We start from the raw sequence: 13,750 nt of genomic DNA on the forward strand, positions 1-13,750 counted from the left end.
GGACAGCGCCCAGGTTTTTGGGGCCTGTTGGCGCCTGCCACTACTGGAAAGAATGTAGCAATTCACAAGGTAATGTAACTCTTCCTCTCTCCCTCGAACTCCTCCATGTCCCCTTCACAATAGCCACAAATAGTATAAAATATCTTGGGGTAACTCTAATCAAGCAAGTGAAAGACCTGTATAACAATAACTTCAAGTCCCTCACAAAGAAATGGAAGATCTCAGAAAATGGAGACATCTCCTATGCTCGCGGATTGGCAGCATTAACATAGTAAAAATGGCCATTCTACCAAAGGCAATCTGTAGGTTCAATGCAATCCCCATCAAAATGCAAACACAATTCTTCAAAGACATAGAAAGAGCAATTCTCAAATTCATCTGGAAAGGCAAAAAAACCCAGAATAGCAAAAACAATTCTTAACAATAAAAGAACAGCTGGGGGAAATCACCATCCCTGACCCCAAGCTTTACCACAGAGCAATAGTGATTAAAAACTGCATGGTATTGGTACAGAGACAGACATGTTGATCAATGGAATAGAATTGAAGACCCAGAAATAAAACCACACACTAGGGTCACCTGATCTTTGACAAAGATGCCAAAAATATGCAATTGAAAAAAAGAAAGCATCTTCAATAAATGGTGCTGGTCTAACTGGTTGTCTGTATGTAGAAGAATGAAAATAGACCCATATTTGTCACCTTGTATAAAGTTCAAGTCCAAGTGGATCAAGGACCTCAATATAAAACCAGATGCACTGAATCTAATAGAAGAGAAAGTGGGAATGAGCCTTGAAGTCATTGGCACAGGGGGAAACTTCCAATGGTTCATGCTCTTAAGATCCATAATTGATAAATGGGACCTCATGAAACTGGAAAGCTTCTGTAAGGCAAAAGACATAGTCAATAAGATAAATCGGCAACCTACAGATTGGGAAAAAAATCTTCACTAACCCCACATCCAATAGAGGGCTAATATCCAAAATATATAAAGAACTCAAGAAGTTAATCACCAAAACTCCAAAAAAAAGAAAAAAAACCCAATCAAAAAATGGGCTATAGAACTAAACCAAGAATTCACAACTGAGGAATCTCAAATGGCTAAGAAGCACCTAAAGAAATGTTCAAAGTCCTTAGTCATCACAGAAATACAAATTAAAACGACCCTGAGATTCCACCTTACGCCAGTCATAATGGCTAAAATCAAAACCTCAGGTGACAACACATTTTGGAGAGGATGTGGAGAAAGAGGAACACTCCTTCATTGCTGGTGGGATTGCAAACTGGTACAACCACTCTGGAAATCAATCTGAAGGTTCCTCAGAATATTAGAAATAGATCTACCTGAAGCTCCAGCTATACCACTCTTGGGAATATACCCAAAAGATGCCCCACTATGCCACATGGGTACATGTTCCACTGTGTTCATAGTGACCTTATTTGGGACCGCCAGGAGCTAGAAACAACCTAGATGTCCCATGACAGAAGAATGGATACAGAAAATGTGGTTCATTTACACAATGGAATACTACTCAGCTATTAAGAACAAGGACATCTTGACTTTTGCAGGCAAATGGATGTAACTAGAAAATATCATCCTGAGTGAGGTAACTCAGACCCCAAAGGACATGCATGGTATGTACTCACCAATAAGTGGATATTAGCCCCCCCCCAAAAAAAAAGTAAAGAATACCCAAGATACAGTCCACAGAACTCAAAAAGCTCAACAGGCTGAAGTGCCCAAGTGAGGATACCTCAGTCTTGGGAGAGAGAAGAAAGCAATCACAATTGGGGAGGGAGGGAGGGACCTGGGAGGGAAAGTGAATGGAGTGGGGGGGGGAGGAGTGAAAGGGGAACCTGATCTGGTACTGGGTGAGGGAAAAGGACTGAAGCCCTGAGGGCCAGCAGAAAGAATGTAAACAGGGAACCTCAGGTAATAGGAGGTTGGGGGGACCACCCCCCACAATGCACCAGAGACCTGGTAGGTGAGAGACTCCCAGGACTCAAAGGGAGAGACCTTAGATGAAACGCCTGACAGTGGGGAGAGGGATGGGTTTACCATCCCACAGTCACAACTCTGACCCATAATTGTTCCTGTCTGAAAGAATCACAGGGATAGAAATGAGGAAAAGAAGGTCCAGTGACAGGCCCAAAGTAGGATCCAGCTCAAGGGGAGGTCCCAAGGCCTGACACTATTACTGAGGCTATGGAGCACTCACAAAAAGGGATTTATCATGACTGCCTTCCGAAAGACCCAACAAGCTGCTGAAAGAGTCAGATACAGATATTTGCACCCAAACAATGGACTGAAGCAGCTGACCTCTGTTGTTGAATTAGGGAAGGCTGAAAGAAGCTGAGGAGAAGGGCGACCCTGTAGGAGGACCAGCAGTCTCAATTAATATGGATCCCCGAGATCTTTCAAACACTGGACCACCAAACAGACAGCATACACCAGCTGATATGAGGCCCCCAACACACATACAGTAGAGGACTTCCGGGTCTGTGTTCATTCAGAGATGATGTACCTAACCCATAAGAGACTGGAGGACCCAGGGAGTTTAGAGGTGGTATGGGTGTGGGGACATCCATGTGGAAATGGGGTGGAGTGGGGAGGAGGTGTGGGATGTGGAACAGTTGGAGGGTGGATGGGGGCACATGGGGAGTGGAATATGGAGTATAAAAAATAAATTAAAAGTAAAATATAATTTTAAAGAAAGATTTTATTTCTATAGATTTCCAAAGATAGTACCTTTAAAAGGTTAAATTACTAGTGATTAACAAATGTTATAAATAAGGAAAACATCAAAATGTATTGACAAATACAGGAGAGAACGTGCCATCTGTATGGCTGTCAGGGGCCCACTTCTGCAAGTCTTTTAAGGATGATATGTAAATTTAATGAAGCTTCCGTAACCATTTTAAAAAGTTGCATCTTGGTGGTAGGTGATGAACTGTTAAAATTTATACAAAAGAGCAAAGCAAGATTCTTTTTAAAAAATACAAGAAAATAAACTACTAAATCTAATTCCCAGTAAATTTGTACACTGAAATATTAAATAATATATGCTCAGATATTCATGGCAGTCTTGTTTAAGACAGGAAAATAAAAGCAAATGAAAATACAGGGGCTGGGGAGGTGGATCCGTGCTTAAAAGCACCCACATGGTAGCTCACACCCATCTGTAACCTCAGATACAGGGAATTCAATACTCTCTTCTGGCTTCCATGTATACAAGGCATTCACAAGGCAATGGACTACGTGCAAACTGACACTCATGACATAAAAATAATTCTTTAAGAACTAAAAATATAATCAGAAAAACTCACATGCCTATCAACAACAGATCAGGTAAACAAATCGCACTGTATTTAGTCGATAACACACTAAGAAGCAATGTAAAGAATCAATGAACTACACCTATACGCATCTTGGATAAAATTTAAAAGTAGAATACTTAGTACAAAAAGATTGTAAACACACATAAGTTTTCTCCAAATAGAGTTTCCAAAAGATTATAAAGAACACGGCGACAGCTGTGTGATTCCTAGTATGAAAGTTTGATTAATGGTTATTGGTGGCTGGTGGCTTCAGACAGAGTCAGGGAAATGGTTTTAAGGAAGGGTTATTTACAAGGTACTCTGAAAGCAAAAGGGGCAGTATTTTGTTTTCGTAGGTGGGTGGTAAATGTTAGCTAGACGGCCAATCAGAGAAGCGCCATTCCCTGGTAACAATAAGTAGATGGAAATTCGATTTATTAGTCAAGAAAACATGCCTAGACTGTTACCCACAGAAGACCCCTCTCATCTCAAGTCTTCCATCCCCCAGAGACAACTGCTGTTCCTTGATCAAATATCAAACATAAATGTTTGTACACAAGCCATATAAGGAGTTGTACTGCATGCCCTTGAATTTACGCAGTGGCACCACATGATTCTTCTTTCACATCGAATCTGCACCTTAGCTGATGGCTGACTTGCAGCGTCTCTCTATTAGCACACTCACGGTTGCGCAGATAAGCAGGAGGCACGGAGATCGGCAAGCTCTCCCACTAGGGAGCATCACTGCTGACACAAGGACAGAGCTGCCACACTACACTCCCTCCCTTATGGGAATCTAGCTTATTCTGCTTTCCTACAACAGTGTCAAAGAAACACAGTTTCCTGTTTCATAGTTTTTCTATTGCAAAACTACCGGGCACATCTTTGCACAAGACTCCATGTGCACACATGGATATCTTCATTTTCCATTTTGTTAGATCCTGCTGCATCCTCTTATGGGCTGTTGCACCTCTGAGCAAGTGTGTGCATGCTCTGTTTTCTTTAAGATGTCACTAATGCTCAGTACAGTGAGATACTGCTGTGTCTTTTCCCGAGGGATGGAAGAGAATATTTCATCTTGAATCTGCCTTGCCCTGATTGTTAGGCCTACCAGCTGGTTGTTGAAATTGGGCGATTTGACTTTTTAAAAATTGTTTTGTATAAAGGTTTCAAGAAGCGCTACATAAAAAGAAGCAGAGTTGAAGCAGGCACAAGGCCTTACGTTCAATTCCCAGAACCATAAATAAATAAATAAATAGACAGATAAATAAATAAATAAATAACAATTTGAGGGCTGGAGAGATGCTGTAGCCATCAGGAGCACTTGTTGCTCTTGCAGAGAACCTGGGTTCAGTTTCCTGCACCCACATGGTGACTCAGAACCATTTGGAACTCCAGTCCAGTGGGTCTGATGTCTTCTCACGGGCTTTGTGTATATCAGGCACATGCATGGTAACTATATATACATGGTACTCATACGTACATGGTACTCATATGAACACAGTACATGTACATATATGATACCCATACATACATGGTACACATACATATATTGTACCCATACAAACATGGTACATGTACATAAATGGTATCCATACATGCATGGTACTCAGACATATATGGTACCTATATGAACATGATACATGTAAATATATGATACTCATACATGATACACATACATACATTGTACACATACATACATGGTACCCAGACAAACATGTACATGTATATACATGGTATCCATACATACATGGTACTCACACGTACATGGTACTCACACATACATGGTACTCACACATACATGCATGGTATCTATACATACATGGTACTCATACATGGTGCTCAGACATACATGGTGCACATACATACATGGTACACATAATACATAGTACTCATATATACATACATATATACATGCATGCAGGTAAATCACTCATACATGTAAAATAAAAATAAATCTTTATTTTAAAAAGCAGCAACATATGTGTGCTAAATATCTTACCACAGCCTTTTTTCTTTTAACACTTTGCTTGGTTCCTTTGTAATACACATTTTTTTCTTAAATTGAACATTTGCTCATGTAACAGTCTTTCTCCCCCTCAGACTCTATGCATATATTTATTTCAGGAAAAGGACAACATTGTATCATATATTATTGTTTGTTTGTTTGTTTTGCTTTCAGAAAACTACCAAGTTGTTTTCCAGACTTCCAGCTCACTTGTGTGCGAAAATGATGATGTGTATGACTGTATAGATGGGAGAAAGAGGAATCTCTCCAAAGTGGATATTACGTGGATCCTTCTCGTTCGCTACTATATTCACCTACAAAGAATCAACAACATGAGCAAGCTGCTAGGTGTGTCTTGATTTGTTAAGAAAGGATATTATTTTCCTTTTCCTACTCAGATCACATTCTAACTTGTAGAGTTTTATATATATATATATTTATAATATATATTATATATAAATATATATATTATATTTATAATATATATTTTATATATATATATATATATATATATATAAAACTTATAGCTGTATATGTGTGTGTGTGTTTCTAATGTATAGAGTCATTTTGACATCTGAGTGAAGGGTTGTCAAAAGATGGGAGTTTCAGGGTCTTGGACCTGAAGTACAGGAACCTTGGACTGGAATAATATTGCCATGTAATTGGTGTCTGTAGAAATTCCATACATCTTATGCCATATATTTAAAAACATCACAACAGAAAGGTCTCTGGTGGAGTTCCAAGATTGCCAAAGTGGTTCATAGAGCAAAACCAGGTAAAAAACAAGGGACAACCGAGCAGCAGCTTTACAAAGTGACTAAGACAGGATTTGGCTTTAGGGTGTGTTCAATTATCTAGGAATTGTGTGAAAGAGATGGAATGCATGAGTTGGGATAGGATAGTTAATTCTAATTTTAAACATCACCACGTGTCTTTTTGAGTTTCTATTGCTGTGATAAAACACCAAGACCAAAAGTAACTTGAGGAAAGGGTTTGTTTCAGCTTACAAATCTAGGGTCACACTTCATTGCAGAGGTACGCCAGGGCAGGATCCTGAATGCAGGAGCTGATGCAGAGGTCATAGAAGATGGCTGCTTGCCAGCTTGCACCTCATGGTTTGGAGCTTTTTGATAGCACCCAGGAGGACCACCTGCTCAGGAAGGCATCACCCACAAGGAGCTTGTTTCACCACCCCTATATCTGTTATCAATTAAGAAAATGCCACACAGGCTGTGGCCAGTTGAGAAGGGGCATTTTCTCAATTGAGGGTCCCTCTACCCAAATAACTCTGTGTCAAGTTGACATGAAAGCTAGCCAGCACACCATGAAAAGAGTATCTAGAAAAACTGGTAAAGTCTGCTTACATCAGTCTTTTCCATCATTATTTTGACAGTGTTAGTATTTTATTATGACTCATTGGTGCCCTTGAAGTCAGCCATCTAGTAACGCTCGTGAATGCAGTCAAGAATGACTGTTTGGTCCATGTCCATTGTCCAGGGATGGAGAAGCCAGCAGAACCACCAAGATGAGTCACAGAATGGCTGAGTACAGTCATCTGGTTTTACTGAGGGGATAAGCCACCAACTGCTTATTGTGCAGTGATGGAAACTCATTCAGAGAGGAACAATATGGACTTGAGTCTGAAAAGCCAGCCCTGCGGATGCCCTGGCACCACAGCTTGCCTCTGAGTGTAGTGGCTGGCACTTCTCCACCCAAGTATTCATCTTTCTGCTTGTATGCTCTGGGCTTTCTTAGGGTTTTGTCCAGTTTGTAAACTTGGGGTGCCAGTCCCCCCCACATCCAGCAGTGACCTTAGCCAGTACGGTAACAGAGAGTAGAGGGGCTTTCCAGTTTCGTTTTATAATGTTAGTGGAAATTTATATGTGTTGCCATTTTTCTCTTAACCTAGCTAGCTCTCAAATAATTGAGATAGGACTATTAGATTTAACATCTTTAAGGTACAACAACTGAACAGTACTAAACCATTTGAATATTCTCTGCTAATCTGGCTACCTCCCAACCAAAATCCCAGAGATAGTTGCATTTCAGTACTGACCTGTCTCTCTCCGCTCTAGGTGTTTTCTCATGGTGTCTCCTGGACCCTCTCCTTGTAGCAAATCTCCTCTTCCTCTCTTTTCCTCCCCCTCCTCTGGCTGGGAGGAAGTCCCGCCCTATTCTTCCCACTGCTCGGTCATTGGTTGGTCAGTTTCTTTATTGACCTATCAGAGAATAATTGGGGATCAATGCTTATACAAAGGTGAGTCAGGAGATTCTCAGAAGAAGGACTGCAACCAGATGTAGGGGCACGGAAATCAGCATTTGAATAATACAAGGAAAATCTTTATTCAGCGCACAATGGCATTACGGTTACAGCTGTTGATGTTGTCTTTCAGAAGATCTTAGCAGGACTGATCCTTTGCTGAGCATGGGCCTGGACCTGTCCTACTCATTATGCTCCCTCCTAATTCTCCCTTTCTTCTGGCCATAATTTTCCTAACCATCCACAAAGGCCTTTGAGATCCCTTGTCAGAAGAATGCCATGCACCCAAGTCTCCACTACAGGGTATGTTTTATAGGAACCCAAAATAAGACAGGTAGAAAGAATAGATGGTACAGTTAACATTTACAACCAGAAACAATATTCTTATGTGCCTCTGAGATTTCCCTTGAAGCCGTGGCAGTCAGTAACCCATTAGTATATAAATCTCACAGAGCAAGGTGGTGGCGGGACTATGGTGGCTATGGTTAGTGTGCCACAGCAGGCAGTAAATGAATACCAAGACCGAGACCATTCTGTCGTTCACATAAGCCTAAATAATTATCTTTCTGTTTCTCAAGCATCTGCCACTCCGATCTCAGGGATTTCTTTGCCCGATGACACACTTCTCACATCCCTGTACAACTCTGAATTGATTTTGCGCCAAAAAGAAATGCATCTCTTCCTGAAACGATTCTTACAGCTCTACTCTTCTTCATGCATTGATGGGTTTCCAAGGGAACTTCTTCAAGGTTTGGAAAACATTTCACTGGAGAAAGTTCTGTACGAATCATCAGGCAAGGTAAGCTTCTAAAACATTGATCTCTGTGAATTGTCTTAGATCACCCTCCTATTGCAGGAAGGAGCATGCCAGCCTCCAAGTGGCTAAGAGATTTCTTGCTTATCCAGAGCCCCTAGCAGGCTTATTTCCGTAGAAACCACATAGGGAGGCAAACCAAGTCACCTGGAGTTTCAGGATGATTCCTATTTCAAGTCTTTCTTGTCATTCCTACCGACCTTTGAAATGGCTCCGACCTGTCTATCTTCCTGTAGGATCAGTATTTTTCAGGAAACCATTTTGCTAAGAGCTGATACAAATTCCAGTGTCATCACTTTGTTGTAACCTAGTCAGAGTCTTTCTAAATCTACACCCAAGTTCTTTATATTTATATTTATTTTAAACGCGTAAAGGATTTATTGTACTTCTCAAAATTGTTAATATGAGTAGATTAAAGAAGGAAAACCTTTAGATGAATTAAGAGTTGGAGAACTTTTTATTTGGTAAAGTCTATTAAAGTAAATAGATTTTTATAAAATATGTAATATGAAAACTAGAGATTCCCATTGACAAGACATAAAATGAATATAAATGAAGTTTTAAGAGTTATTTTTTTAAAACCACCATGGTCTGGAGTAATAGGGATATTTAAATGAGGTACTGAAATGAAGATGTTTGGTTAGACTGAACAAGTCCTTTCAAACTAGGAATAAGGGCTTAAAATTCAATAATCATTGAACATTTGTTGAATTCCTACGATATGCCAAAGTGACTCTGAGATGGTAGAGACAGACAACGTAGAAGGGCAGAGCCCCTGTATGCAGTCTTGATCTGGTGGTAAAGAAACAAAACTTCGGTTTGAGAGATAAAAGGCTAGATGACTTTAGAAATTCTTTCTAAAGGACACGACAAGGAAAGTGTGAAAATTAAAATGTATTACTTATGGTTTTAGTTTGAAATTGCTAAAGGAAATGTGGGGGAAATACCTGCTGGTTTAAGTGTAAGCAAGACACTTCTCAATATGATCCCAATAGCACACAAAAGCATGCCAAGAACTGACAGATAGGATCACATGAAATCAAAAGGCTTGTAGGGACTGGGGAGATAGCTCAGTGGCTGTGTAAACATGAGGACCCGAGTTCACATCCCAGGTATCCATATAAAAAACTAGGTGTTGTAGCTCTTCACTGAGTGAGTAGATTAAGATAAGCAGATGCCAAAGCTTGCCTGCCAGTCATTCTAGCCAAAATGGTGTCGAACATGATATAGGAACTAAACTTGACCTTGTACTTCTGCAAGCACACACACAAGCAAGGGCACACACACACACACACACACATACGCATGTGCGCACGTGTATGCCTGTGTGCACAAACACACAGAACTTCGTCACAAGAGAAGAAACTGTCAAAAGAGTGAGAAGACAGCTTGCTGACTGGGAGAAAAATCTTTTCTCAACTATCCTCCAGAGAAGGGGTAAATGACTAGAATACATAGAGAATAGCAAAAGCTACGTACTGAAAATAAAACTGCCAATCAATAAACAGGCCAATGGACTGAAGGGCAGTTTTCAAAAGAAGAGATGTGAATGGCCAATATATGCATCCTTGATGTGCTCAAAATCCTTAGCCACCAGGGGAGTGCAAATCAAAATTACTTTGGGATTCCATCTCACTGTAAACAGAACAGCTTCCTTTGAGAAAGCAAATGGTCACAAATATGTGTTGGGCCATGTAGGCCATGTAGGGCCATATAGGGAAAGAGTAACCTTTGTCTACTCTCAGTGAAAGAGTAAGAGAGAGCCAAACTTCTGTGTAAATCATATGGAGGCTTCTAACAAAACTAAAATTGAACTTCCACGTGACCTACCTATGCCTATCCAATGTATATACCCCAAGGATTCTATGTCCTATTACAGCAAGACATCCAAATTCATTGCTTCTCTTTCCATGGTCGGAATGAAGTAGGGTCTGCTCACATTCGTATCAGCCAATGAATGGGTAAGGTGGAGACACAGTAGAGTTTTATTTAGCTATAAAGAAGAATGCATGTGTGGATTACTAGGAAAATAGATGGTGCTGGGAAAATACTGTATTAAGTAACGTAACCGATGCTCAGAAAGAAGAATGCCATGTTTTCTCTTTTATATGTGGATCTTGGCCTCTAATGGTAAATATGGGTATGAACATGGATGCGGATGTGGGTTAAGTCCAGGGGACTTAAGAGGACTAGAGAGAAGCCCCATGGCACAGTGGGGAATGAAGAGGCTTTAAGAGGAATGAGGAAAAAAGAACACATGAAGTAGAAATGGGAATCCTGGGGGTGCAAGAGTGTGGCAGAGAAAGGGGAGCAGGGAAATGGAGGGGGTGAATTTGGGAGAAGTTAAACAAACTGACATGTATATGCATACCATAAGAAGTCTGATACTTCATTGGAAGTTTTTTAAAATTAAAAAATAAAATCATGCTCTAACAAGCAAAAGTAATTCAAAAGGGGAACAGCATGTCTATCTTAGCTTTGCTGTTGGTATTGTGTAGCATTAACAGGCAAAGGAGAAAAAAGAATTATGGAAGAGACACAGTCAAGTAAGGGACCATGTGACTGAAAGAGTGGGAAGGAAGATATGGCTGTAACAGACAAAACTTAGGAAAAATAGGACACATTAAAGCAGCACCATGACCCTTCAGAGGCAGAAGGCAGAGGGGCCATGGGAAGCCTGTGATCCTGAGAGCTCAGTGACATCATCAGACCAAAGGAGGACCAAAAGAAGGAACATCTTGTGGAGGAGGCTGACACATTTGTGCTTTATAGATGGAACGGCTGAGATTCTAGGGAACTTAAGGGAATGTGGAACCCAGAAGCGTCTGGCATGTTTATGAAATGAATAAATCATTTCACTTGCACAGCTTTTCTCAAAATAAGAAAAACAGACCGTCACTTATTCTGAATTAACTCTGCCTTTGAACATCACCTTTTAGCTCATTGACGTTTACAGGAATGGCTTCTATGCACTGGCTTTGTCTGTGCTTCTGTGGTCAATGTTGCCAGGGAAATGATCAGAAACCAGGGCTTGTCCCAGAACAGGGACTTACATATCTTATCCTATGAGGATGGAACACCTCCGTGCTGGGAGATAATGGTAAAAACTTTAAGGAATACTTGGGGAAAAATTCCTGCCTTTTTATTCTAAATAGTTGCTCAGGTTTTTGTTTGTTTGTTTGTTTTGTTTTTTTGTTGTCATTGTTGTTGTTGTTTTGTTTTTTGTTGTTGTTTTTGTTGCTTTAAAAATGAACTGCCACTTCAGAAGTGATAGCTCATGTGTGGTGGTGCATTCTTGTAATCCCAAAAACTCAGGAGGCTGAGACAGAAGGACTATAAACTGCGGGCCAGCCTGGACTATCTGGTGAGATGCTGTTATATTAGAGTATAAATTACATATCATATATTAAGATAAACCATTTAAATACTACAACAAAGAAAGACTCATTAAGGAACTTAGAAGAACTCTGTTAAAGAGCCAAGCATGTTGGCTCATGTCCATAGTACCAGTACTCAGAGGCTGAGGCAGGAGGATCACGAGTCTCCCAGCCTCCTGGGCTATCTCGTAGAACCTCTTAGGCTGCACAGTGAAACCTCACCACCTCCACAGAAGCAACAACTAGTGCCAAGTGTTGGAATCACATGGGAAGTAGTTCAAAGGATTTTCCCATCTTTCCAGAAACTACAGAACTGTGGCCTTCCTAATACTTTCCACCCACTTCCTGGAGTGAGCTCTAGCTCATCAAGAAGGGTAAGAATAAAGATTAGGAGGAACATTGTTCGCTTCTATGAATCATAACATTAATACTGTAGAGCATGGCTTCCTATATGTTGATGAGGGGTTGTATATGTTGTGAATTTCCTTGCCTTTCACTTAGTATTGCAAGGCATCAGACCTCCTCATGGGGTTCCTTAGAATCTCACCTGAAGAAACAAAGAATGTCCAACCAACAAATAGTTCACTCGCAAGAGAAGCAGAAATATGTATGTCTCAAATATTTCCCCCAAGTCCATCAATCTCGTAACTTTCTCCCAAAAGAGGAATGAGAGGGATGGGTAGACCAGTAAGATCTCCCACAACCACGCATAGCACGGGAGAAAGCTCTATAGATTCTGATTCACTTCTCTGGAACTAAAACTCTCTTGTAGATTACTGCATATGTCCCAGAGACCTTGGTTTTTTGTTGTTGTTGTTGTTGTTTTGTTTTGTTTTGTTTATCTTGTTTTTTCTGATTGTTGTTTGTTTGTTTGTTTGTTTTGATCAGTGCCTTGTATTAGGCCAATCTGATGTGGAACTTACGCTGTATCTCAGGCTCAGCTCAAACTCACAAGAGTCGTCTTCTCTCGGTTTGCTAAGTGATGGTATTGTAGGCTTTAGCCGTCCCACCTGGTTACGTTGGCTCTGGAAGTAGAGGGCAAGGGAACTGAACCTGAAGGCTGAGTACAGTGCCTTCAGAGTTCTACTCTTGAGGACACTGAATAAGACCTTCACAGCTAATGTGACTGCCTGGAGTCTGTTTTGAAAGCTGACCCAATCGTTCTGGTCTAAAGGGCCACCCAGGACTCCCATGACCTAATTCTGAGGTTGGAGTTCCACAGGTAGGACTTTGAATGTGATCCCCGCCCGTCTCTGTTTCTCCTGGCAGTGGTTTAATGGCGGGTCGTGTTTCACCTGTTATACTCTTGTTTTTATATAATTAGTATAACACTATCCCAGGGTAATCAGCTCTGAATTCACTGTTGCTTGCCTGACAGGTGCAAGGTACCTAATCATGTGTTCGCTTCACGACAGGAAGGTAACTAAGGAGCATGAAGCCTTTCGGGGACTTTTGGGGGACTTTTTTTTTTTTTTTTTTTTTTGGCTATAATCTCCAAGCTTGGATGATTTTTATAATAACATTTTTGAGCCTTTAATCACTCAGGAGTCTACTTCAATCAAACTGTTTCCATACTTTGATACTTCAGCCTGTGTTCCTCCCCTCCTCCCACATACGCACCAAGAAGTAGGTACCTTCCCATGACAATCACTGCTCTGTGTTGTGTTATGTTAAATCTATTGCAGCTTTGCAATGGAAAAACAAAGGCACCAAGCAAATCACATTAGAGATCCCAAATAGAGGATGATTAAAATTGTGCACTTTTATGGACAGAATGCCTATGCCACCTGTGCAGACCCAAGGACTCAATGAGTTGGAATGATTCAGTTTTGATAGGCTAGTGGGTCTGTTATCCCATTCCTTTTTAAAGAATTAAGGAAACATAAAAAGTACTTGGTGCATACTTCCCCATTTATCTAGAGAATTGATCTCACCAGCAACTAGATACTATAGTGTTTTGAAGGTAATGGAAAA

General features: G+C 40.6%; 1 protein-coding gene across 1 annotated transcript in view; it reads left to right on the plus strand.

The window, feature by feature from the left end:
* Positions 1 to 13,750, plus strand: part of Cfap54 (cilia and flagella associated protein 54) — a 287,635-nt gene that overhangs the window by 227,097 nt on the left and 46,788 nt on the right. The window contains exons 62-63 of the mRNA XM_021205638.1: positions 5,500 to 5,673; positions 8,164 to 8,384. Of these exons, the coding sequence (XP_021061297.1) occupies positions 5,500 to 5,673; positions 8,164 to 8,384 (395 nt within the window). The remainder of the gene's footprint in view (positions 1 to 5,499; positions 5,674 to 8,163; positions 8,385 to 13,750) is intronic.

The sequence above is a fragment of the Mus pahari genome, chromosome 9 (genome assembly GCF_900095145.1).
Source record: "Mus pahari chromosome 9, PAHARI_EIJ_v1.1, whole genome shotgun sequence".
NCBI lineage: Eukaryota > Metazoa > Chordata > Mammalia > Rodentia > Muridae > Mus > Mus pahari.